At 40.0% G+C, this 25,541-nt stretch overlaps 1 protein-coding gene across 11 annotated transcripts in view; it reads left to right on the top strand.

Annotated features, from left to right (window-relative positions):
• Rbfox2 (RNA binding protein, fox-1 homolog (C. elegans) 2) overlaps window positions 1-25,541 on the top strand; it is a gene marked incomplete in the record, with an annotated part of 254,383 nt that overhangs the window by 667 nt on the left and 228,175 nt on the right. For all 11 annotated transcript variants that reach the window (XM_013511502.1, XM_005379139.2, XM_005379131.2 and 8 more), the window contains 1 exon segment: window positions 1-83. In XM_013511502.1, the coding sequence (XP_013366956.1) occupies window positions 1-83 (83 nt within the window).

The following is a 25,541-nucleotide window of genomic DNA, read 5'->3' as shown; positions in this document are numbered from 1 at the left end:
CAGGAGGAGACGGAGCCGAGCCCGGCCTGAGCAAGCGGCCGCGCACCGAGGAGGCGACGGCGGACGGCGGCGGCGGGATGCAGGTGACCGCGCGGGACGGGGCGCCTGGGTGCCGTGGGTGCGGGGCGGGGCGGGAGGAGCGGCCCGGGCTTCCCGGTGTGGACGGGGGAGGCCTTCGGGGTTCCCGGGTGGGAGGGGGTGGGTCGGGGCCTGGCTGGAAGGTGGGGCGAGCTCAGGCTTGGAGGCGAGGGATGCAGAAGGGTACTGCTGCGTGTGCCCGAGAGGGGACGAGGAGGTAGCGCGAGCGAATGGGTTTTTGGTGGGAAATCGAGCTGGATGGGATGGAGTCCATTTCATTGAACCCTTCCGTAGTGCCTTGAGAAATTCTGGGGCTGTTGCCCCGAGGAGAGCCGCTGGCCGAGCTGTGGACGAGGGGATCTGGTGGGAAATCTCCCCCGACAAGAAAGAGTACTTTTTGGGCAGCTCTGGACACACGTTGGGATGGGAAAGGGAAGCGGCATTTGAAGCAGAGGTGTGAAAACGAGAAAACTCCTCGAGAGAGCCCAAAGGGGATGTGGCTTAGGTTGTGGGTTGAATCACTTGTACAGAGAGTGTGAGAAGTACACGGAGTTTGGTAGTGGTTTGGGGGCACCGTGGTGCTCAGTGTCCTTTTGTGGAGCATGCTAGGGAGTTTGGAGAGTGGACATGTCCCTCTCATACTGTGCCAGTTGCGTCCTACATGGCTGTGACATCCAGTAGCCTTTTAATGGCCCAGGTCATACAAGATTTGTAGTGCTGTTAGAAGACTGCATTACTAGTTGTGGACTCAAGGATAAGCTGGCTGATTGCGGCGGGGAATGGGAATGGTATTGATCATATCAGTCACTTTGTAGTGTGTGGAGAGGCTTGAAACCTTCCTGGGTTTTAGGATTTGGTCTCTGTTGGCAAGAGAGTTTCTATAAATGGTGAGACTGGCCCAGCCACAACTGTGTATGGACATCTGCTTATTTCTCTTAGAAGCATAGAATGTTAGAAGGGGTCACAGACATAGTTATCTTTTCTAGGGGTTCTTAACTTGGATAGCTTTGGAAGGTTCTTAGGCAGAAGAGTTTATCTGCACTTTTTGGTGGAGCGGAATTAATAATTTTCATCTTCGTTTTAGGAGGAGGATTCAAATCCCGCTATGTTTTAACCACCCCTTTTTCTGGTTGAGGACTCAAGTCTAGGGAAGACTAGTGATTTGCTTAAGGCCATCTAGTTAGCTGGTTGTAAGACTGGGACTAAAAGCCTGGTCGTCTAATTCTTATTCCTGTGCTCTCTCCATTACACCACTCTTGGAAATCTCTGCAGTGCTAAAAGACTTCCTGTGCTCTGCTGTCTGCTTTTTAAGGTTTTGCCTGACTTCCTGTGTTAGAGATGGAGCTATACTTAAGCCTGGCATGTTTATTGTGTGCCTCTTGCTCTCCTTTGCAGAGTCCTCTGTTATTTCTGTTGGTTTGGGTAATGTGACCCTCTTGGTGTTTATTTTTGGATTTGTTTGCTTCTTTGCTTGCTTTTATTCTCAGTAGAACTTTGTCAAGGAAAGGGATTCTGAGAAGTCTCTCGGCCATGTAAAAAATATAGAGGAATATAGGGAGACTTCAGGTGAGGTGGCTTAACAGTAGATGGTAAGGAGAGAAGACTGAGCAGAGGTGTTGATGAGCGTGTTCCATTTGGTTATGTACCTATGTATTCATTTATTATTTCTGTTAATTATAGTTAGTGGTGAGACCCTCCCACTTCAAAAGTCTTCTTCCTAGGGCCTATTTATTTGCAGGTTGCTTTCACATTGGCGGAGGGTAGTGATCTTTGGAAATGGAGCAGTGTAATAGTACTCTGGGGGGGGTGTGCAGAGGAAGGAGTGGATTAGGTCCTTAGGGTAAAGTTAGTTTAGAACTATCCCCCAGGGAATCCTTTTTTCACTCACTGTACATATTTATGGGTGTTCTTTATTTTTCACTTTATACATTCTTGTTTTTGTTAGTTCCATCACAGCATGTTACACAGGTATTCAGCTCGTTACTGAGTTAGCTTCTTGCTTTCAGTTGGCTGTATTGTCTTGGGGTAAACTTTTGTTTGGGGGACCTGTTTCCTTAGTTGTAAAGCAAAATGATTGTACAAAATGACTTCTAAGTTACCTTCTAAAAAATGTAAGGCAATTTAAATTTCCTGACCTTAAAGTATGTACGATCCTTGAAAAGTTAAAAGAGTATGTCTATTTAATATTCATTTACTAATATTTTTTTTTTTTTGTGGTACTGGGGATTTCATTGAGGGGCTTGTGCTTAACTAATATTTATTGAGCAACTGCTACATGCCAGGCACTGTTTTAACCGTTGGAAATGTAGTAGTGAACAGAGAAAGGCCCTGCTTTCATGGAACTAATATTCTAATGGGAAGAGATACATAAGAAAGACATCAACAGTTACTATTAGGTGGGGGCTGGGGATTTAGCTCAGTGGCACAGTGCCTGCCTGGCAAGCGCAAGGTCATCATTTCGATTCCTGGTACCGGAAAAAACAAACAAAAAACCAATTACTATTAGGTGCTAAGAAGGGCAAATAAGAAAAGGAGAATGATAAAGATGGTCAGGGAAGGCCTCTCTAGGTGACCTTTCGTGAAGTGTGGGAATGGACCATTTAGAGATGTGAGGGAAGAGGGTTCAGGTAGAGGAACCAATTGTACAGAAGCATGGAGAGAGAAATGTGCTTGCTATGTAGGAAGACAGGAGCAGAATGAGCAGGGACTCATTCTCAGGAGATGGTATCAACAAGTTAAAAATTCCTGTAGGCCCCATGTAGATGTACACTAAAATTCTTTGTGTCATCAACCTTTTTGGTATGTTGATTTGTTTAAAGCACATATTTTTGTTTTTGTCGTAACACAAATGGAGTTTTTGTGAAGTCCTACCTCCTTCTTGAAAGACTTGCCTGTCAGCTTAGTTGACATTAGACTGTTCTTGCCTCTAGGCTTTGTTTGTTTGTTTCTTTCTTATTTGAGACAGGGTCTCAGCTATGTAGTTCAGTTAGGTCTTAAACTCATTATGTAGCCCAGGTTGGCTTCCAATTTAGGACAGTCCTTCCTCCTCAGTGCTGGGATTATAGGTGTGTGCCAAAATGCTTAGCTCCAGGCTCTACGCTTATTTATACATTGCCTTTTATTATTCCTCAATGGCAGGGCCGAGAATGTAGCTCAGTGGCACAAATGCCTGCCTGGCAAGTGCAAGGTCCTGAGTTTGATTCCTGGTACCAAAAAAAAAAAGTATCAACTCAATGGCTTTATTATTCTTATTTCCCTAGTATGATTGTAAGCTTCCAAAAGACAGCAATTGTATTTCCTTTGTGGTTATCCGTGAATACCTCACAGTTTTGGGTACATAGTGCTTAATGTCTGCTAGATTTAAATTGAAATTTACCTTTTACAAATAGTAAAAGGACGGGGCTGGGGATTTAGCTCAGTGGCAAAAGCGCCTGCCTGGCAAGCGCAAGGTCGTGAGTTCGGTTCCCGGTACCGGAGAAGAACCAAAAAAACCAAAAAAAAACAAAACAAAACAAAACAAAAAAACAAATAGTAAAAGGATTTTTAAAAAAAGAAATTCTAGAGTGAGGATATCATCGCAAATTTCCCCAATATTTTGAGTGCCAAAGGAGTAACTGCTTTTTACAGAATAAAGTCATTTATTGGGGTTAACTTCCCAAGGCTGGTTCCTAAATGAAGTTGATCTCTAAACTTCAGATTCCAAAGCTGAACCCTGTTGGGTTGCAGCCACTAAACTTTTGGAAAAAATTATTACTTCCCAGAGTGGATCTCAGGGGAATCTGGAGAGTCCCTGGTGCTTGTGTTATAATCCTTAGGCTCAGAAGGAATGAACTCTTGGTGCTCTTGGGGGCAGTATACAGATGTTTTATGTGGATGGAAAAACAGTACAGTCTTGGAAAGAAAACCTTGAACCATAGAGTGGGAGGGAAGAGACAAATGCAATTTGAAAACTGAAAAATGGGTTGAGAAATGTAGTTTTTAAGGAGGACTACTACATTTGGAAATAATTTACTCTAATTTGGTGAAAAGTTAAATGAGTTACATGTATAGCTATTAGAGGTTCATTTCACTTTATGCAGGTCTGATATGTCTAAAACTTAGGCTCTGTCGAACGTGCTGGGAATTAAATTCTTTTTGGTCAGCTTTTCTAGTGAATGTGAATTAATTTGGTTAACAACAATTCTATTTTTTTTGCAACTGTCTGAGAACTTAGCTGCTGTATAAGGTACTTTGGATCTTTTTTTTTTTTTTTTTTTGGTTTTTCTCCGGTACCAGGAACCGAACTCACGACCTTAACGCTTGCCAGGCAGGCGCTTTTGCCGCTGAGCTAAATCCCCAGCCCCTGGTACTTTGGATCTTAATGGTTATAGTTTTCAGCAAAAATGTTTTGTGGCAGTGAAATGTTGATATGTGATTATTAGGTGATAGAGTAACTACTTTTGAGCAGTGTCATAAATCTGGTCTAGCTGCATGGATTCAGTGCTTGTTCATATCGTGGGTGACTTCTTGGTCTCTGGTATCCTGTAGTTACTTTATGGATACTCTTATCTATTGAAGTGGTTTGTCTTCTCATTTGCTTATTCCTTCTAGGTGGGTGTTTTTTTGAGTCATCACTTGGGTATTTGATGCTGAAACTGAGCATGTGCTACCCTTTGAATACAGTTAAACAAAGAACATGCTTCTCTTATAAGTAATTTCATGAACAGTATTCACCAAAGTTACTGAAATCTCATTTCTGGCTATGTTAGCCTTCTTAGGCTGTCACAACAAAATACCGTAGACTTAAAAAAAACCAAGACACTTATTTCTGACAGTTCTGGAGGCTAGAAAGTCCACTATCAAGGTGCCAGTAAATTCGGTGTCCTGTGAAGGCCCACCACCTCCTGACTTGTAGACCGTGTTTCCTTGCTGTGTACTAAGGCCTTTCCTTAGTGTACCATACATATAGAGTGAAAGCTCTTCTTGTGTTTATATGATGGTCCCACCCACATGATCTCATCTAAATCCTAATGATCTCCCAAAGGTCCCATCTCCAAATACCATCACATGGGGGTGTGAATTTTGGGAGGAAATAAGTGTTCAGCCTATTTTAACATGGCCAGAGTAGTAAGTACTTGATTGAGAAACTGAAGCACAGTCATGTAAAAATTACTAACTTTTCCCCAGACCTCACAGGGAAGCCTTTGAATGGGAAACTGGAGATATATTTGAGAAAGAGGAGAAAGTAGATATGACTTCAAAGTAGAACTATTCTTAAGGGTGACTCAGGAGGTTAGCCTGAGTTGAATCTGTCTCCACTCCTTCTCACATCTTCTAACCACCTTGTCATTTTTTTCTCTATCACACTGACATGTGAATGCAACAGAAGTTAACTAGAGATTTAACTTTCATCATTTTGTTATAAAGCAGACTGGTGCAGACAGGCCTCGAGATTATAGGACTGGCGAGAAAGAAATTCAGTATACTACTTAGTGTAAACAAGAACAGTTGCTAGTGTATCGTTAGCTCAGGGCTTCAGTTGGAGGTTAGGGTTTAATAATTTGTTGAAGCAATAAAGACAGCCATTTTGGTGAGTGGATTTATTTGGACTTTGCTTATATGTTTGTGAAGCATAGTAGATATCTTTATTCTGGGGCAGGTGTGCAGTTCTTTCAGAGACAGGAGAGAAGAGCTGCAGAGTTGATGGAAGGGAAATGGCAGTAACTGGAGCATGAGCAGACAGATGGAGCAAGGAAGGCATAGCGAGTACATTTGGTGTTTTAGGTGGCCCCTAGAAGTATTGAGTTTCTTATTCTTTTGCCCTCCAGCCCCAATATGAGCCAGCAGCTTACATGGCTAAGGTTTCATTATCTAATCCATCACAGATCAGCTTGAATAAACCCACTGGCTGGAGCTGATCTAGTTAGGAGGTAGTACAAAGCTGCTTGAGCCAGGATTGGGACAAATCGGATCAGATCTGCCATGTGAATCCTGGACATATTTGTGTAATTTGGGTTGGTAAAGTAGTACGGGAAAAGGAAAGAGAGAGACAGACAGAGTGAGCGAGCCAGCCCAAGTGAGTGAGCAATCAACCTTGAGTTGTTTTCAAATGTTATTTTAGGGACTCAGGAGAAAGTGTATGGAAGATATGATATGTTTCCCTGGAGTATAGCTAAGTCTTCCTGATTATTTCAGTCTGAACATACTTGGTTGCTAATGTTGAGGACGAACCTTTTTAGTAGCATTTGGAGATTTCAGTTGGGCTCGTTCAGTTGTGACTGATCTCTCCGAGTGATCCTTTAATCAGAATGTAAAATATGGTTTACTTGGTTTTTTTGTTTTCTGTTTTTTGACTCTGACTATGTAGTTTAGGCTGGCCTGGTCTTACCATGTAGCCCAGGCTGTAGCCCAGGTTGGCCTCGAACTCAAGGCAGTCCTCCTGTCTCAGCCTCTCTGAGTGCTGGGATTATAGGTGTGCACCACTAGGCCTGGCCTACTTGTTCATTTTTAAAGGGGAGAGCTTATTATTGCTACCTAGTAAAGAAACACCATTTATAATTTGTCATAATTGGAGTTGGGTCCTGGTGTCTTCACTTAGCAGTTGAATGGCCTTTGCAAGTTATTGAGCATCTCTTGAGTTCTTGCTCATACATCTGTGAACTGGGAAACTTAATACCAGCTCCTATGAGCTACTTTAATGAGTAACTGAGATTATTTAAAGTGTCTGTTATGACTCAGTGTTAAATGTTTATATCTTGCCTTTATAACTCGTTGTACAGTACTCAATAAGTTTCTGTTTACCGCTTGCTCAGCGTGGAGTGGTTAATGTGCTTCTGATTGATTAAGTGTCAGAGTTGGGAACTATTAGAGATGAGCAGTGTTAAATTGGGAAACCTCATTGGTTTGTTATCCATGGAGGAGAAAGGGAATGAACCTGGTCATTAAGGTCTCCTTAGGGGAAGGGGAGACATTTCATTCTTTGTTCTGGATTGAAAAGACTACTGAAGTATCATGCTTCTTACACTGATAATGTGGGTATTTCAGGGAACCCAGGGGAGCTGTAGTGGGAGGGTGGGTGAGAGATTCACTGGCTGTTTAGGATAGATGGGATAAGGAATAGTACAAACACTGTGTTTCAAATTTGCAAGGCTTGTTGGTTAAATATGTTACATCAACCATATGGCACTTCTTGTTCTCATATTGGTTTATGGAAATTGAGCAGGGATGCCTGTGTATTATCTTATTTGAGTACACTATCTCCCCTCCCCCCCAAGCTAATGGTGTGATCTATCTGGAAGAGTAAATCTGTTACTTTTGAAAGCTCATGTTTGACCTCAGGATGAAATCCATTCTGTCCTTTGGCCTACCAGTTCCTTATGGCTGGACATCTGCCTACCTTTCTACCTCCATCTCTTACTGTACCCACCTTCACATCCATGTCCAGGCATTAGTAGTTTCTGAGTACACTGCCACTCAGGTGAATTCATTTTTGTTTCTGTACCTTTTAACCAAAATTCCTGCTCTTTGCTGTCTTCAGGAATCAGTTTTGATACTGATTCCTCTTTGATGCCTTTGTGATTACTCCCATCCCCCCCCCATACTCCTGCTGTTTTCCAAAAGATCATGTTCATAACTCCGTTATAGGACTCTTAAAATTACTATTTGATCAAATGCTTACCTTCTAACTCATGAAATCCTCAAGGGATCTTTGGAGATCTATAGGATTTAGTACTGTGCCTGGGTCTGAGTAGTCAAGAAACTCACTCTTACTGAATTGAACTTTGTCTTTCTGTTTCAGCTGGGACCTGCAAATGGCTATGTCTCTCTAGATTTTCCCCTAGGGGTCTGGCCTTTGGTCTGCTTTCCAGCTCATGTAAAGTCTAGGTGTTGCATGATTTGTGAATGTTACCTGATCTTTCCGTTAGTATCAGGGTTAAAGGTGAAAGAGGCTTTATGAATACAGAAGCTAGGATGGAATTTAACTGTTGAAAGTATTGGGTGGGCATGGCAACCTGATACTTAGTTTCCTGTGCTCAGAAATTAATTGAGTGCATGTGTGTATGTATAAAAAGCACCTTTATGGTAGTGTGGTTAAAGAAAAAAAAAGGAACCACACAATTAGAGCTAACGTGTTCCAGTTCATTGGAGCATTCTGTTGATGTATCTTTTTACAGTGCTGCTGAGGGATTCTGGAGTGTTTCAGTTCAGACATATTACTACCATTTGATCAACTGTGGACCTTAACCTTTCCCTTCTTAACTAGTGAATTTCACTAGTTAAAAAAAACAATTTGCAGATTGTTTTTTATGGATCCAGAAAACACACTAAACTGAGACACTTAACAAAATACATGCTACGTTTCACATCACTCCTGCTGGGTATGTTTAACAAGGAGGGGGGTTGACACAGATTTTTTTAAATCTCAGCTTTGGAGATAGATTAGCAGACGTATTTTACAAGAGTTCTCTCTCTCCAGCCCTTGTTCTTCCTTCTCACTTTCTAACAACATCCTTTATTAATATGGTAGGGGTCTTCTTACGGGTGTTTTTTGTAGTGCTTCTGGCATTTTGGATTCTGAAAGAATAAAGCAAGTTCTAAGAAAGGAATGAGGGAGCGGCCAGTAGTATTACTCCTTCTGACGTGTCCTGTACTACCACTACGTGGCATTTAGGAATTTCAGTAAAGGAGACATGATAAATACTACTCATGAAGATGATGACATTCTTGAATTGTCAAATGATAATGGTTGAATAACTTCTTAAAAACCTATTTCTCAAGGGAGGCAATTGAGCCTTTGCGGTTTAGACTTCCACATGGGTGTGTTCAACCATAATACTTGGGTTTTTAAGGGACCTTAGTCCCCAGATAACATCCTTGTATAGGTTTTTTTCCCCATGGAAGGGCTGGGTCCTTGATTTCTCCTTCGTTGAGAAAAGAAAGTTTACAGTGGGTTTTGGATATTTTATTCTAGGCATGTGGTTTTTGAGGAGGCATACTACCTATCTACCTATCTATTTATTTATTTATTTTCTGGCTGCATTGATTTTGTTGGATCCTAATTGGAAATACCACAAGCAAAGCATGATTTATGGTGAGGGATGGGCTGGTGGCTGTGGGACTCTCCTGGCTTTGGGGTTGGGATGGGGGTGGAGGAACTACAGGCAGGAGCTGTGGGATCCCATTTGGCTTCCAGCTACTGCTTGAATTGGAATGCTTAGGGAAAAGAGGTTCATGGGAGGTTCTTCTGTTGCTTTATTTTGAGCAGCTTTTTTCCTCTGCAAATGGGCAGCTGTTTGGAGGAGGGGGCATTAATTGGTGACAGCCAGAATGTTTTCCAGAGCAGACCTATAAGTATATGGATTTCATTTAGGATTAATTTCAGGGGTATGTGACTTGTCCTGAGACAAAAGGACTTTGGTTCCATTTTCCTGGAAGTTGCTGGGACTTCTTGTGGGCCTGCTGTGTTTATATTGGACTCTTAGGCAAGTAGAAAAGCAGCTGCATAGTTATCCCTTGTTGCATGGAGCTTAGTTTCATAGGTCATCCTCTCCTAGGGATTTTTTTACAGTCACACTTACAGCTTTAAGTTTGTGCCCCTGCCCCCCGCTTGCTTTATTTTTTTCCTTTTGCATTTCAGTGCTCCACAAAAGTTCTTGGGAGGGTAGGTAATAATTTTGGGTACAAGGCAGGAATTGTAGATCATTGTTTAGTTTCTCCCCCATTCATATTCAACTCCCTGCCTTCTGCAAAACCATCTGCCAGCGAAATCGCTTACCCCTAATCAGACTGGGTTGTTCCCTAATCAGTCTGAATATGTAGTTTTTGACTGCTTTCACCTGCTGTTTTTTGGTTTCTAGGTGATGGACTGTAGGACTGTGTGATTTCAGAGAGCAAAAACTGGGAAAAATTGGAAGGTGTTTTATGGTGGCTCCCAGTACCCACAGAACTTAACTGATTGGTTTGCATGTCATACAAGCTTCTAGAAACATTCACTGTCAGGTGGCTGGCACAGTAGGTTTGAGGACTTTATTGGAACTTCAAGAAGTCTCCACAAGCCTGGATGTAGTGGTACATGCCTGTAATCCCAGCACTTGGGATGCTGAGGCAGGAGGATTGCTGTGAGTTTTATACGTTGTATTCAAACTTGAAGCTGTAGGCTGATTCATAACTCTTAATACTCTGCTGTGCCGCTTAAATATCATTCAAAGACTTTGGGTTAATGCTGGTCATATTCCAAAGGTCTGTATGTGGATATAAACGTTAATATTTCTGTTAGCCACTCTTCCATGAGATGCTGTTCATTGTTCATAGTGGACATCTTTTGTCTCTCTTCTTTTTGTTTTGGTCTTCAATTGCTTGTTGTGATGCTGAGTAAGTCATTTTACTGAAACAGTTTGGCTTTGAGCTGGCTGTGTTTTAGTGTTGGAGGTCAGTTGATTTATTTGGCTTTACCTGCCTTCAGGTTTAAGCATTAAAGCATGCTACTACATGCAACAGCAGCCTTTCAGAAAAGATGTTTATCAAGGACCATTAGTGATTTTTGTCATCTGTGGAAAAATGCTGTGATTAATAAATGTCTGTATCTGTGTGTGTGTACATGCAGTTTCCCTTTATGCTTCCTTGCTTTTTTCTCTCCCTAGGAGTAGTTATAATTACTCTGTAGGCTTTGCTTGCTTTTCAGTTCTGGGAAGCCTATGTTAAGAATTCTTTATTTGATTTTCTTGGGCTTGGTGGAGGGATCATTTACCTTTTTTGGATTTTAGTGTCAGTATGAATTATTTTCTAAGATGTTAGTTTTAGACAAATAGCAAATACTCAACTGGCCTTAGCAGTATCCCAGAGCTTGAACAAAACTAAACAGTTTGACTGGTGAAGCATCCTACCTTAAGCAAGGAAATTATTTAATTTGGAATATCTCAAATTGTATTCCATTGATTGCTCTTTGAGAAATGATAACAGGTATAATTCTGCAAAAAAAAAAAGTCAAACAACTTTGGAAATTAGAATTAAACAAAAAAAATTTAACTATCACACTGTACTTTTTTAAGCAGACGTTTTGACTATGCAGTATTATGTAGCATTTTCCAAACTGATTTAACCCAAGCAGGAATTGTACCAGGTTTCTTCTATGTTAATTTAAGCCTAAATTCATAAAAATATATTTAGTGAACTTTTAGTGAATTGGTTCCTTTCTGCCCGTACTCTCTTCATTAAACGAGTAGCCACTGTTACCTTTTGTGTTACTCTTCTCCCTCTTTTTTTTTTTTTTTAACACAAACAGCAGCATACTCTCCACATCCCTTTGTAACTTGCTTTTTCATTTACTTCATCAGAAGTTATTTTAATGTAGTAAAATGTTTTCATTAATAATTTGTGTGTGTATGATTCTTAGAAAAGCTTTTCCTATTCCAAGATTATAAAAATTAGACTAGCGTTTTAGGGACAGTCTTGAGGTAGATTTCTAGTTTTCCTACTTCGTAGCTGTGTGGTATTGGTTAAGTTATCTAACCTTTTTGTGCTTCAGCTTCTTTCATAAAATTTATTAGAAGATTAGCCAGAGAATTAAAGAAGATAATATGTGTAATGTGCTTAGTTCAGGACGAGATACATAGACACTCAGTGCCTAAGATCTATTTTTATTATTACTACCTTGCTCTTTTTTCTTACATTCCAGTGCTTTTCTAATTTCTCATAAGCAGAAATCTGTATCCTTGGCCTCTCTGTCAGTGCCAGGAATGCATTCTAATAAAAACTCAGTACAGTATATGTATGTTGAAAAAAATAGATTTCTAAAAATCTCCTTAATAATATTTGTTGTTTTTCCTTGTGATTCACATCTCTGCATTTGAAGGATACTGACTAACGTTGCACATAGTAATTAAATTCATGTTACACTTTACAAAAGACTTTCCCATATATGCCCTTAATTATTCCCTATAATAGCCCCAGAAGATAGGTGATTCCCTCCTTATGTTCATCAGATGGTACAAATAATATCTTTTTGAGGTCATGGCTAGAAAGGGCCATAGGTGATGCTCCTCCTCAGAGGGTGTGACTGATGAACAGTGGAACAAATAGGTACTTCATTGTTCTTGCGTGCCACGTTTGATATTGAAAATATTTTGCATATTACCTGGCGGGTTGCTTCATATAGAACTTGAACTCAACACTGAACCTTAGTTTCTTTTTTCTATACTTTGGATCTAGTTAGTGTTTGGAATTTGGAGTTTGCTAAAATTTATTAAGTGTACTTCCAAGTGTTCACATTGTTTTAGGGGCCTTATGTTTGTTTGTTTGTTTGTTTTATTCTATAGTTGATACTTAGTGGAAGTTAAGTGGGATATTTGGTTGCAGTATGTATGATGGCTTGTTGTTTTATAGGTTTTTTTAACCTCAAAATGATCGCATCTCTAATTTTATTTTGACTGAATAATAGATGAACAGTAGGTAATGGTGGGTAGTATAAAATTACCAGAGGTGAAGTTATCTAAAAGTTAACTGGTTCAGCTCTCTGGTTTAGTTAGGAGAAATAGTTGGCATACTCATTTTTTCTTTTTTTTTGAGAGCACGTCTTGCTATATAGCTAAGGCTGGCCTTGAACTCACATCAGTTATTATGCGGCATCCTTCTGAATGCTGGGATTACAGGCATGGACCACAATGCTTGGCTTGGTGTACTCTTTTATGGATAGGATATTTCAGGTTCAGAGTATGTGAGACAAGCAAGTTCTGACATTTGCCTTTCGGGCTCAATACAAACTTTCATTTCTTAGTCTTTCTTGCTACTGTACTTTGTGTGATTCTTTGAGAGTTTGGTGAGGTTTTTTTTTGAGGGGTATGGAGATTTATTCCTTTTTCATTAACTTTTTAAGTATATAATAGATTCACATGGTTAATAATTCAAAATGTGCACAATATTAAAAAGTCTCTGCCTTCTCTTAGTTACCTGCTTTCCCTCCTTGGAGGTGACCAGTGTGGTTAGTTATCTGGGTATCCTTCCGGAGACAATGTCTACATATTTCCCCTATCTCTTAACGACTTAGATGATAGCATTAATAACCTGTTCTGTACTTCGCTTTTTTCTCTGGAGATTATATTATAACAGTTTGTTTTTCTTTTATTTATTAGCTCTCTGGAATAAAGAGAGCTAATGTGTTCTGGTCTACTGAGATAGCCATGTGTAAAAGTCTCTGGCTTGATGACTGTTCAGTCCCTCATATAGGATGATTCTGTGTTTCTGTGGAATTGCGGAATCACAAGGTTGGAGACCTAATCTAAGTATGTTCTTTCAGTTGAATTCCCTACAAATCCCTAAGATAGGTAGCTTCACTTTCTGTCTCCCTGTCAGCTATTCCTGGTCTGCCTTTTTGACTAGTAGAGCACATTGTAGGTCAGATATCCTGCTTATCATTGAATTACTAATGATACTCAAGATCTGCCTTGAGTCATTGTGTGTAGAATCTAAGTGCAGTGTGATTTTATTCAGTGTGACATCTTGTATCTCAGATATATCCCCAATGTCCAGGTTAGTCCTCACTGAATGTCACTGTTGTCAGATGGTTGTTTGGTGAACTAAGTTGGGTGTTGAATTATAAGAAGGAGAGTTTAGTTCCTGATAGGTGTTCCAGTCTCAGCAGCCATAATTGCATTTTAGTTGTGTTTAATCCTTGTGTTTGAAGAAAGCTCAGGATTGAGCAAGTGCTCTTCCTCCCTGGAGTATGGCTTCTTTAACAGAAATTTTGTGGGAAATAAGTAAATATGGTTCAACATACAGAATATTTTTGTTTCCTGGACAGTAGTGGGTTCTGATTCAGACAGATACAGAATTAGATTTCAAGCTTGGGGGTAGTTGTAGCTCAGCCTTTACAGACTTCTTAACTTAAATATGTGAAATAAAATTGTGCCTTCAGAGTTGTTTTCTCCAGTAGACCTTTGTCTTTCTAAGGATATTATAGAGGAGGTAGAACTCCATCTGCCTGAAGAGTGTTTGGAAAATGAGAATGAGGCCAGTGGAGATGTGTCTAACATGCTAAATGAATGCCAGCCAGTCTTTCCAGGCAGACTTTGTGGTCCCCAGGCTCTTCAGTGGGTGAATTAGGTGTGCTCAGACTTTGTGGCCTGAGTCACACAAATTAGTGCTCTTGCCCCAACCAGTGAATGGAAGCAGGCAGGGTACCAGATGCTGTGTTGTTTTGCCTATTAATTTTTCCTTCACACCCAGTATTAGGTTTCCAGGCATTTGTGCAACTTGATAGCAGAAGGCGCCTGTTGTAGCAGTCCAGAGATGGGTTGGCAGGTGGCTCAAGTTACTCCATGGTCCTGATAAGAACCATTGATCCAGGCTGATTGCTTCTGAGGAGAAGGGGCTATATTGCTAATGCTTTTCCCACCAGGAATGTGGTGTGGGCTTCTGCAGTGGGCTTCTGCATTGTTTCAGGAAGCTTGAAATGTCTGGTCAGCATATCTAGGGAAACAGCACACAGCTAAGGTATAGATCTTATCTTGGAGGAGATGGGTCTTAGGAAATGGGGTACACAGGAGCAGAAATGTCAGTGTAGGAAATGCGAAGTTCAAACTGGAGGGGTAAATGTAGTATTTTTAAATTCCACCTTAGTCTAAAACCCAGTTGTGGAATTTATTGAGTAAGGTGATATTAGGCATGGTGACTTGAATTTACAGTGTGGCAGTGGATGTGTACCTAGATAATTTTGATCATGCTGACAGACGTATTCACAGAGTATATGTTAAAGTAAAGTGTTGTGGTGGCACATACTGTTTTTTAGAACGGTTATCACTATATTAAAATTTTGGATTGAAAGGACGCATTCTCAGTATCAGATTGCATAGACTCAAATTCTCTTTATGCCTGTGTAACTGTGTGTCCACTAAGCAGGTTACACACCCTCTCTGTGCATCAATTTTCCATTTGAAAAATGGAGATGATAATACTTTGCCTCACAGGTTGTTGTATTAAATGAATTAATGCAGTGAATGTAATCTGCTTGCTACATACCAAGTGCTATGAGAGTGTTACCTATTGTTATGGTGTTTGTTATAGCACAGGGCAGGGTTACCAGAGATCATGGCAAGCACATGTTGACCAGAGGCATACAGAATTCAGTATTTTTGAATTTACAGAAAGATTTTTAGCATTAACTGAGCTAGGTACTATGCAAAAGCAAATTAGTGTGGCCAGGCATGGTGGTGCACACCTATAATGCTATCGTTCAGGAGGCTTAGGCAGGAGGATTATCACAAGTTTGAGGACAGTCTGGTCTACATAGTGAGACCCTGTCTCAAAAAAAAAAAAAAAAAAGCAAATTAGTGAAATGTTAACTGACTGTGTGACTGTGTCCCATGCCTGATGAAAATTGGTGTTTTTGAAAGTTACATAAAAAGAATATTGATATGAGAAGCTTTGGTATGTATCCTGTGATGGTTTTAGAGAAGAGTCTTACTGTTCCTTTGGGAGTTGCATTGGAGGCCCTTCAGTTTTCTTGGTATTTTCAGTGTAGACCGTATACTTCAAGTTAGATAATAGAAATATCTAACTATTTCATATATGTGAATCTTTCCTGTTTTTTAAAAATCCTTAGCAGAAATATTCTAGTTCATAATCAGTGCATCTATCCATCCTTTTTTTCTGTTTCCTCTCCCCCTTTTTTTTCGAGACACAGTCTCACTGTGTAGTTCAGGCTAGCCTGGACTTACTGTAGCTCAGGTTCACCGTGATCTCTCAGTGATTCTCCTGCCTCAGCCTCTTGAGTGCTGGGATTACAGGCATGCAGCACCACACCCAGATCCCTCCCTTTCTTTTTAAAAGAGAAAAGTTGGTAAAATTTTAAGCACTTTCATATTCCTTTATAGTAAAAGTAAAGTTCTCATACTGTGCAAAAGCGCTTGCCTGCTTGGTCATTTCTTCATCTGACAACATTGGAATGCTTATGACATGCTAAATACTGCTAGACCCTGGAGTTAGAGTTAAAGGAGTGTTCTTATGAAACTTGAGGTTTATTGCAGCAGGTTTATGGAACAACATTTAGCCATCCATTAGAATTAACATTTAATAACAATATATTCATAAGTATGTAATTAGAGAAATAGGTACTTATACTGCTTGTGGGGCAGGTCACATAACTTGCTGAACATTGTGGTGCATACTTATAATACACACTACTAGGAAAGTTGAAGCAGGAGGATTGTAAATTCTAGGTCATGGGCAGCTTAGGAAGACCTTGTCTCAAAATAAAATTAAAAAAGGGATGGTTATCTACCTCAGTAGTAGAGTGCTCATGAGGTCCTGGGTTCAGTCTTAGTATAGTACGCAAGTTCACGTAGGAAAGTCACATACATTTCATGATGACCTATTTGGCAGTATCTATTAAAATGTAAAATGTGCATTTTTTGAGGTGCTGGGGACTGAACCATGGGCCTTCTTGTGAACTTTACCACTGAGCTATATCCCAGCTCTTTTTTTTTTTTGAGGGGGGAGGTTCTGGGAATTCAACTCAGGACCTTGCACTTGCCAGGCAGGTGCTTGTGCCACTGAGCTGTATCCCCAGCCTCTCACCCCTGGCTCTTAACATGCACATATTGTTTGATCTTTCAGTTCCATTTCTTGGATTTGCATGGAAGAATATGCATTGTACTAATTCTTTTTTTTTTCCTTTGGTACCAGGAATTCAACTCAGGACCTTGCACTTGCCAGGCAGGTGCTTGTGCCACTGAGCTGTATCCCCAGCCTCTCACCCCTGGCTCTTAACATGCACATATTGTTTGATCTTTCAGTTCCATTTCTTGGATTTGCATGGAAGAATATGCATTGTACTAATTCTTTTTTTTTTTTTTCTTTTTGAGGCAGGGTTTCACTATGTAGTTTAGGCTGGCCTCGAACTCACTTTCTAGCCCAGGTTGGCCTTGAACTCGCAGTGATCCTCCTGCCTCAGTCTCCTGAGTGCTAGGATTACAGGCGTGCACTACCGCGCCTGGCATGCATTGTATTATTTGAAATAGTAGAAGCTGAAAAAATAAAAGTGCTCTTTAACAGGAAAGCTACCAAATAAAATAAGATACGTTCATCCAATGGAGTATCACACACCCCTTACAAAGAGCTGGGGTGCTCTGTGTGAATAAACAAAAAACACTGTCTGAATATACCAAGTGTAAAGTCAAGCACAGAAGAGTGGATAATTTGTTATTATTTGTGTAATGTAAAAAATCACATACACATGCACATAGATTATCTTTGCCAGTATATGCAAGGCCTTGCTGACAGTGGTTGCTTCAGAGGAACACTGAGTGACACAGGAAAGGAGTGAAGTCTTAATTTTTGTTGTGTGCCCTTTGTGCCTTTTGAATTTTGTGTAATAGTACCTTATCTCCAGGAGACATATTGCAAGACCCTCAGTGAATGCTTGAAACCTGGATAGCACTGAAACCCTTTATGTATTACTTTTTTCCTATACGTACATATTTATCTATAATGTATAAATTAGGGATAGTAAAAGATTACAACAATAACTAATAATAAAGTTGGACAGTTATAGCGTCTGTTGCAATAAAATTGCCAATACTACTTCTCTTATGCTGTGGGACAATTATTACATAAAATTAGGGTTGATTGAACACAAGCACTGTGACATTGAGACAGTTAATCTGATAACCAAGATGACTGCTTACTGTTGGATTAAGTATCATATACAGAATAGATATGCTGGACAAAGGGATGAGACAGGTTGTGGGGATTAGAACAGAGTGGTGTGAGATTTCATCACATTTCTCAGAACAGTACACAATTTAAAAAGTTTAAAATTATATCTGAAAATGTCCGTACTGGTTGACTGTGAAACTGCATAAAGTGAAACTGTATAATAGGAAACTATTGTACATGCATTTATTACTTGTTTTAAAAATAATGTACTAGCCGGGTGTGGTGGTGCACACCTGTAATCCCAGCTGTTGGGAGGTTGGGGCAGAAGGATCACAGTGAGTTCAAGGCCAGCCTGGGCTATACAGTGAGTTCAAGGTCAGCCTGAACTGCATAATGGGACCCTCTCAAAAAAATTTTTTTTAATTAAAATCACATAATAAATACAGGGCATGTGATCTTTAAACTTGCATTGTATATATAGTTATGTATTTATTAGCAGCTATGTTTTACTGCATTTATCATTAACTGAAAGTTATGATATGAAGGGTTGGATAAGTGTAGAGATGATTAAAAATGGAAAATGTTAGGAAATGATAAATACTGAGTGTGCGTACAGGATGACTTATTCAACAGTACAACTATAAAGGATCAAGTAAAAATCATGAAGTAGTTTGAAAAGAAGCAAAGTGAGTCAGAACCACTGCCATAGTCTCTGTGGGTTTCTTAACACATGTCTCCGAGCTAGGTATGTACCCATGGGATACTGGACTTTTCTTTTTTTGGAATTTTATGAACAAATGAACTTAGGAATGGTCTTTCATTCTCTCTCTCTTTTTTTTTTTTTTTGTTTTTTTAAGACAGGGTCTCGCTGTGCAGTTCAGACTGACCTTGAGCTCACTTTGTAGCCCAGGCTGGCCTCAAACTCACAATGATCCTCCTGCCTCAGCCTCCCGAGCGCTGGGATTACAGGTGTGCGCCACCACGCCTGGTTCTCATTCTCAAATTTAACCTGATGTTACATAGAAGAATTGCTGTACTCTGATGGGAGTAAGTCTAGTTTTTCCGGGAACAGAGTGGAGAGGAGTAGGGATTCTTAACCAGCTGGGGGGATGAACACAAGAAGGATATTCTGTAGAAGCTATTGCTGAGTATTGAGTGAGTGAGCAGAGGGTAGGCAGACAAAACAGTATGTATATGCACGGGGTGTAAGAGGAAGTACACGTGGCATGGTGGGTCTGGGTGGAGGCTTGAGGGCAGAGAGCTTCCCAAAGTGTCCTTGGTAAATTAGTCCATCTTAACAATTCTTTCAGCAATTCTTCTATTTAACATCAGGTTAAATTTGAGAATGAGAACCAGGCGTGGTGGCGCACGCCTTGTCATCATGTACCACTGTTCATAAAACGGAGTAGATGTTGGTGGTTGGATTATCACACCATTCCTGGAACATATTCTTATAGTGATCAGTGAATGTAACCCTGCCTTCGTTCATTAAGGAAGAGAAAGCAAGAGAACAAAGAAAACACACACAGTTATTTATTTTTTATTTTTTTTTTGCCTTTTTGAGACATGGTCTTGCTATGCAGTTCATGTTGGCCTTGAGCTCACTTTGTAGTTCAGGCTGGTTTTGAACTTGCAGTGATCCTCCTGCCTCAGCCTCCCAAATGCTGGCATTACAGGCGTGTGCCACCATGCCTGGCTAGAAAACCTATATTTAATTATATTGTATAGATGTAGTTGTGCTGCCTTCCAGAAGTATTACTCATTTCTTCAGAGCTCTGCATCCTAGGAGAAACTTTCCCTCTATTTGGAGTCACAGTTTGAGTGCTGCATGGAAAAAACTCAAACTTTATGTTCTGTTTTATTATATTTAAATTTATGTGAAGCACTTTTCTACCTTGTGGGCATATATTTTGCTCTTCATAGTGTAGAATGCTGCAGCAATGTTTTGTCCATCAGGTTTTCAAAATGCTTCATGAATGTTTAAGTGCTTAATCACTGCAGTACACTGAGTAGGCGGCAGGTAGGCAAGAGATGTATTTTCACATATCCTGTGGATTAGCGCATTTTGATTGTTTCTGTCTCTAAGGAGAAAGCTTTTCCTTTGAAGCTGAAATGTTCTGTGCTTTGAATCCACACAGAGGCAAACTGTTCCGAAAAGCTAGAACTAAACCTGGTTAGATGCTTCTGAGTTATGAGAGAGGGATTGAAACAAACTTTTTCAGCTAAAAATAATTTTGCTTGTAAGTTACCAAAAATGGCTGACTAGAATACTTTTAAGACACTTGTCCAGGCCACTATAAGCTGAAGGTCAGAAAAAGTTTAGAACACATTTTGAGAAATGTTTGGTCTATCTTGCTAAAGCTTTTGCCAAACTGCTTATTACGTAATTACTTGATGAGACAAAAGCTGGTAAAAATGCCATGCCTTAGATTTAGTAGGGGCCTGTCATGCTTTATTCTGATTTGTCAACTTTATCTGATCAAGAAATGCCTAGCAGATTAATAAAACAGGCTCCTGTGTGTATGTTGGGTGGGTCACAGAAGCATGACCTTGGGTACTATATATGGTTCCTTGCCTGATCCTCTCTGTCATTGTTCCCCTGCTCTGCTTCCTGGTTGTGAGGAACTAATCAGCCTCGCTCTGCTACACCCCACTGCCATGCTGTTTCTGCCTTGGAGCCAGCCACCGATGGACTGAATCCTTTGTGACCCTGAGCCAGTTAACCTCCTCTTTAAGTTGTGAGGGTCTGGTCTTGTGCCCCAGCAGTGGGAAAGCTGAGTACTATAGGGAGGGCTGAATGACTCTTTAATGGAGCATGGATCCTGCTTTTCTCTTCTGACAGTTAACTTGTACCTGTGAAAGGCACTAGAGTTAGCTGAAAATGGGACGCTTAATTCTAAAGCTGTTGTACAATTGCCTAAAGGAGTTAATTATTAAAGGCTGTATCTCCTATTGCAGAGCATCTTTTTACTCTTGAGGGAATGTTAGTCCATCTCCACCTTGTGGGTGATGGGTGCTCAGTATGTGGAATTACCATCTACTAAGGTACTTCTCTGTATTTCATTGAATTGTGAAATTAAGGATCACGTACATTTATTTATTTATTTATTTATTTATTATTTTTGAGACAGGGTCTCATTATATAGTTGAGGCTTGCCTTGAACTCACTGTGTTGTCCAGGCTGGGCTCGAACTTGTGGAGAACCTCCTGCCTCAGCTTCTCGAAAGCTGGGATTACAGATGTGTGCCACTGAGTCCGGCCCTGGATTACTTACATTTTTAGGCAGGTCTTTTTATTTGCAGTATGATTAGTTGTTGCATTGGCGTTTATGTCTGCTTCTTTGTAAAACCTTAATGTATATTAATGATTATCTGGAAGGTCTGTCACAGCAGTGTATGCCATTGGTTGGTAGTAGTAATTGTGAGAAATTAGAGCAGCCTATTTCTTTGCCTGGGGTTGCTTGGGATTGTAGAGTAAAATGTTGAGTTATTTTCATATATTGGAGCTCTTTTTCCTCATAAAAATCACTCTTTTAACATAGCTGATATTAAGCCGTGGTATTTTTTTCTTTCTAAGTTTAACAAATATTTATTGAACATCTAATGTATATAAGGTTATGAAAATTGAAGTTAAATGAGTTTGTTTTGGAGAAATTCAATAATTCTTTAGTTAGAGAAGAATGGTAAGTGGCTGCAGTGATGTGACACTTTGAGATAGAGATTTTAGAAGTATTCCTCCTGTGTAATAAGGATTCATGAAGAACTGAGATAAAAATACTCAGTTAAGTCCCAGCTTGGATAAAGGTGGTTCTGGTGGTCCAGTTTAAGAAGTCCATTTGTGAAGACAAGTACACATTACCCAGGGCAGGGCATTGGTATACTGGGATAGACAGGTTCAGGTGAAATGAAAAGGTGGGAGAAGAAAAGGACAAGAGCTTGTGATATGAGTTTGAGATGATGACATTAAAGGAGTTGATACAATGATGATGTCTAAGGATCTGGTAGATGACTGTAGTAGAATAGGGACCCCAGAGATAAGTAGTCTGAAAAACTCAGGGCCTAGATTTTGGGTGTGTTATAATATGAGTGTTTAAGCATATACTAAGTGTTGAAATAATTGGGTGAGTTGAAAGTCATGTAGGTACAGGAGTTGGAGAGGAAGATATATGGGCATTGTCTCTGGTTCTTAACAAGAGCAGGAGTTGGTTTGACCAAGTCTAGAGACATTGTTGATTTTCATTATTTTGGAGCTGCTACTAGCATTAGTGGGCAGAGGCCAGGGATGCTGCATTAATATCTTAAAATGCATAATTTCAGTGTCACAGTGAAAATTATTCAGCCTAAAATGTCAGTAGTACTGAGGTTGAGAAACCCTGCATCAGCTTTAAAGCACACCTCTTAAATAAGAATGATTTGTTGAGTATGATTGAATTACTCCTCCTCCACTCTGCTTTGTAGACTCCTACATGTTCATTTTTTCTTTCATTTAGTAATGTTAAGGAGCTCCATTTATTTGTCTGGTACTATGCTAAATAGGCATTAGGAGGATAAAGATGAACCAGATATCACTTCTTAGTGCTTATTTGTAACTGTGAATTAATATAAAAATATATTATTACAAACAATAAACCAAATACTCAAACATAAAGCCGGTGGCCAGATTGACTTGTACCTCCAAGCTCTGTTCTTTCCTTAAAGGTACCCAGGGTTATTGGTTTGCTTCAGTTTGCTTTGTGTAGCTGAAAGTTTGAAGGTTGCCTCCCTACAGTCCTGTTCATTTGCTCTGGGACAAAATACCCAACACTCCCACTTAAAGGAAGAGAGGCTTATTTTGGCTTATGGTTTCAAAGGGTTCAGTCTTTGCATGGTTAGATGCCTCCCAAGGCAGAAATGGCATTATGGAAGGGCATGGCAGAAGAAAGCTGCTCAGCCCATGGCAGTCAGGAAGTAGAGACAGGAAAGAGCTGGGAACTATACCATTTTAAGCCATGTTCCAGTGATCCACCTACTCTAACCAGGCCTTGTCTCCTCAGAGCACATTTAAGTGTGAACTCATCAGTGGATCATGCCTCTGATGAGTATAGTGCTGCCAAGACCCAGTTATCTTCCAAAAGCCCTACCATTGAACACATGAGATTTTGGGGGGCATTTTTGATCTAAACTGTAACACCCTGTCTTATATGACATGCTAAAAAGTTTAATTTTGAAAATTTCTCTTGGGCTGTAAGTTTCTAAGACAGGGACCAGGTATTAGGTTTTTTTGTTTCTGACTTACAATACACAGTTGTTACTAATTAAATGTTTGGTAAATAACAGAGTGAATTCATAGAAGAGTCAATAGCAAGCCAAAAGAACGCCAACCTGTAGTAATGGCCTTTAGGCTTTGTAAGGCTGTTAGGTACAGTATGTTTATGGGGGAAAATGCATTAATGTCAAAGTATGGAACAAAGTACTAAAACATGAAGAAAAATGTGACACTGTTGGGATGTAGAAAGGATGCCAATGGACCCAGCTGATAAGCTGGTAGAAATCCAAAGGAATTGAGAAGGAATGGGAATCTTCACTCATAGGATTCAAGAGATCAAGGAATCCATGTGGGGTGGCACATGCCTGTAATCCCAGCACTGGGAGGCTGAAGCAGGAGTATCATTGTGAGTTTAGGACAGCTTGGATTGCACAGTGAGTTCAAGACCAGCCTGAACTATCTATGGAGACCCTGTCTCAAAAAACCAAAAAAGAAAAGAAAAAAAGTCTCTCAAGAGGTTAATAGCAGATTAACAGTCCAAAAAGGTTTCTTTTGGAGGGCTGGTGTGATAGGAACTTAGATTTTTTTTTAACGTCCTGGAGAAGCTGAGTGTTTCTGTACATACACATTCTCTTTATATACCTCATCTACTGTATTCTCTCCCTGAACATCTCTCACAGGTGAAGTTTTAAAAATGTATATTTGCAGTACACATTCATCTTGGAGAATTGGTACATACACATTTCAACATCTTTTTTTTTTTTTTTTGGTTTTTCTCTGGTACCAGGAACCGAACTCACGACCTTGCGCTTGCCAGGCAGGCGCTTTTGCCACTGAGCTAAATCCCCAGCCCCACATTTCAACATCTTAATCCTTTTTATCTCCTCTGTCTCTCTCATCTCCCCTCCCCCCATCCTTACCCAGATCCCCTTATTCTGTATTATTTTTCATTGAACAAAATGTCTTGGGGAACATTCTGTTTTACTTTGGGCAGATCATTGTCATTTTATTTTATTTATTTTTATTTTTATTTTTATTTTTTTTCTTTTTTAGACAGGGTCTCGCTATGAAGTTCAGACTAACCTTGAGTTCACTTTGTAGCCCAGGCTGGTCTTAAACTTGCAATGATCCTCCTGCCTCAGCCTCCCAAGTGCTGGGATTACAGGCGTGTGTCACCATGCCTGACCATTGTCATTTTAAAAATGAGCACAGAATATTAAATAACAAGATTTTTTAAAAAAATCATGGTTTGTTGAAACATTTCCTGTTGTTAAACATTTAGGTTATTTTCAATGTTTTATTACGGTAAACAACACTGTTTGTGCTCCTGTGCACATAAGGTAAGCACACAAGGACAGGATCTGAGAAGTGGAATTGCTGTGTTTCTAAGGATGTGCACATTTAAACTTTTGTTGGGGGCTTGCCAAGCAGCCTCTGAAATTGTATACTGTAGAAACAGTGAGTTAGCAAAGACTCTATGCATTGTACTTTGATTTTCACTAGTACAAATTAAACATGGTACCTTGCTTTTGGAATTTGCGCTTCTGTAATATAAAGTGCTCTTTTTAGATCTCTAAAAGTCATTTGTATTTATTTTGTCATGAACTCAAGTTTCAAAAGAGTTGTTTTTTCCCTCTATTGATAGGTAAGACCTTTTTATAAATTGAAGAAATTAGCACCTGTCATTCATGCATCAGTTTCCCATTTAGTGTGTCATGTGTCTTTTGAATTTGTTGTGTGTGTGTGTGTGTGCGCGCGCGCACGCGCATGCATACATACATGTTGTTTGTATGGTGTGTGTTTGGGCCAAAGACATTTATTTATTTATTTATTTATTTATTTAATTATTTGTTGTCTTTTTGAGACAGGGTCTTGCTATGTAATTCAGGCTGGCCTTGAATTCACTTTGTAGCCCAGGCTGGCCTGGAACTTGGCAGTGATCCTCCTGCCTCAGCCTCCCGAGTGCTGTGATTACAGACATGCGCCACCATGCTTGGCGAACAAAACATTTAGTGAGGTGTTTATTTTTAAACTTTTGGATCTTATTTCTTTCCGAGAAAGACCCTCTCTCCTATGACATTTAAAATTAACTTTCTTTGCTCTCCTTTAGTACTTCAGTGGGAAAATCTGGGTTCTAGTTTTGATTCGGTTTTGTTTCAGTTTTACGACTTTGGGTAAATTATATATGTAATCTCTTAGCACTTCAGTTCCTAAATTAATAGCATTAGATCAGATGATCCTTAGCATTGTAGTGAACTCTGAGTTCCAGAATTTCTTGTTGGCTTTGAGTAAGATTTCCTTTTGCTTTGTGTGGAGTGAGATGCAGAGGGATGGGCAGAACACAGGAAAGGAAGACCAGCAAAGACTGCTGGGACTGTGAAGAAACAAAAGCCTCTGGGGGCTAGAGAAAAACAGAGATTGGGAGGTTAGTGTGGAGACCCTGAGTAGGGTGTTTTTTTTTTCCCATGACAGGAGATCAGAAACATTTTGACACTTGGTTCATCCCATCTCTTTTCCTACATTTCTTCCTTTTTTTCTTTCATTCCTCTCTGAGTTCGTGCTTGCTTGCTTGCTTGTTTGCCTTCTTTTTT

The sequence above is a fragment of the Chinchilla lanigera genome, unplaced genomic scaffold (genome assembly GCF_000276665.1).
Source record: "Chinchilla lanigera isolate Chin_1 unplaced genomic scaffold, ChiLan1.0 scaffold00012, whole genome shotgun sequence".
Lineage (NCBI taxonomy): Eukaryota > Metazoa > Chordata > Mammalia > Rodentia > Chinchillidae > Chinchilla > Chinchilla lanigera.
Note: the sequence above shows the minus strand (reverse complement) of the source record. Positions and strands in the feature narration are given on the sequence as shown.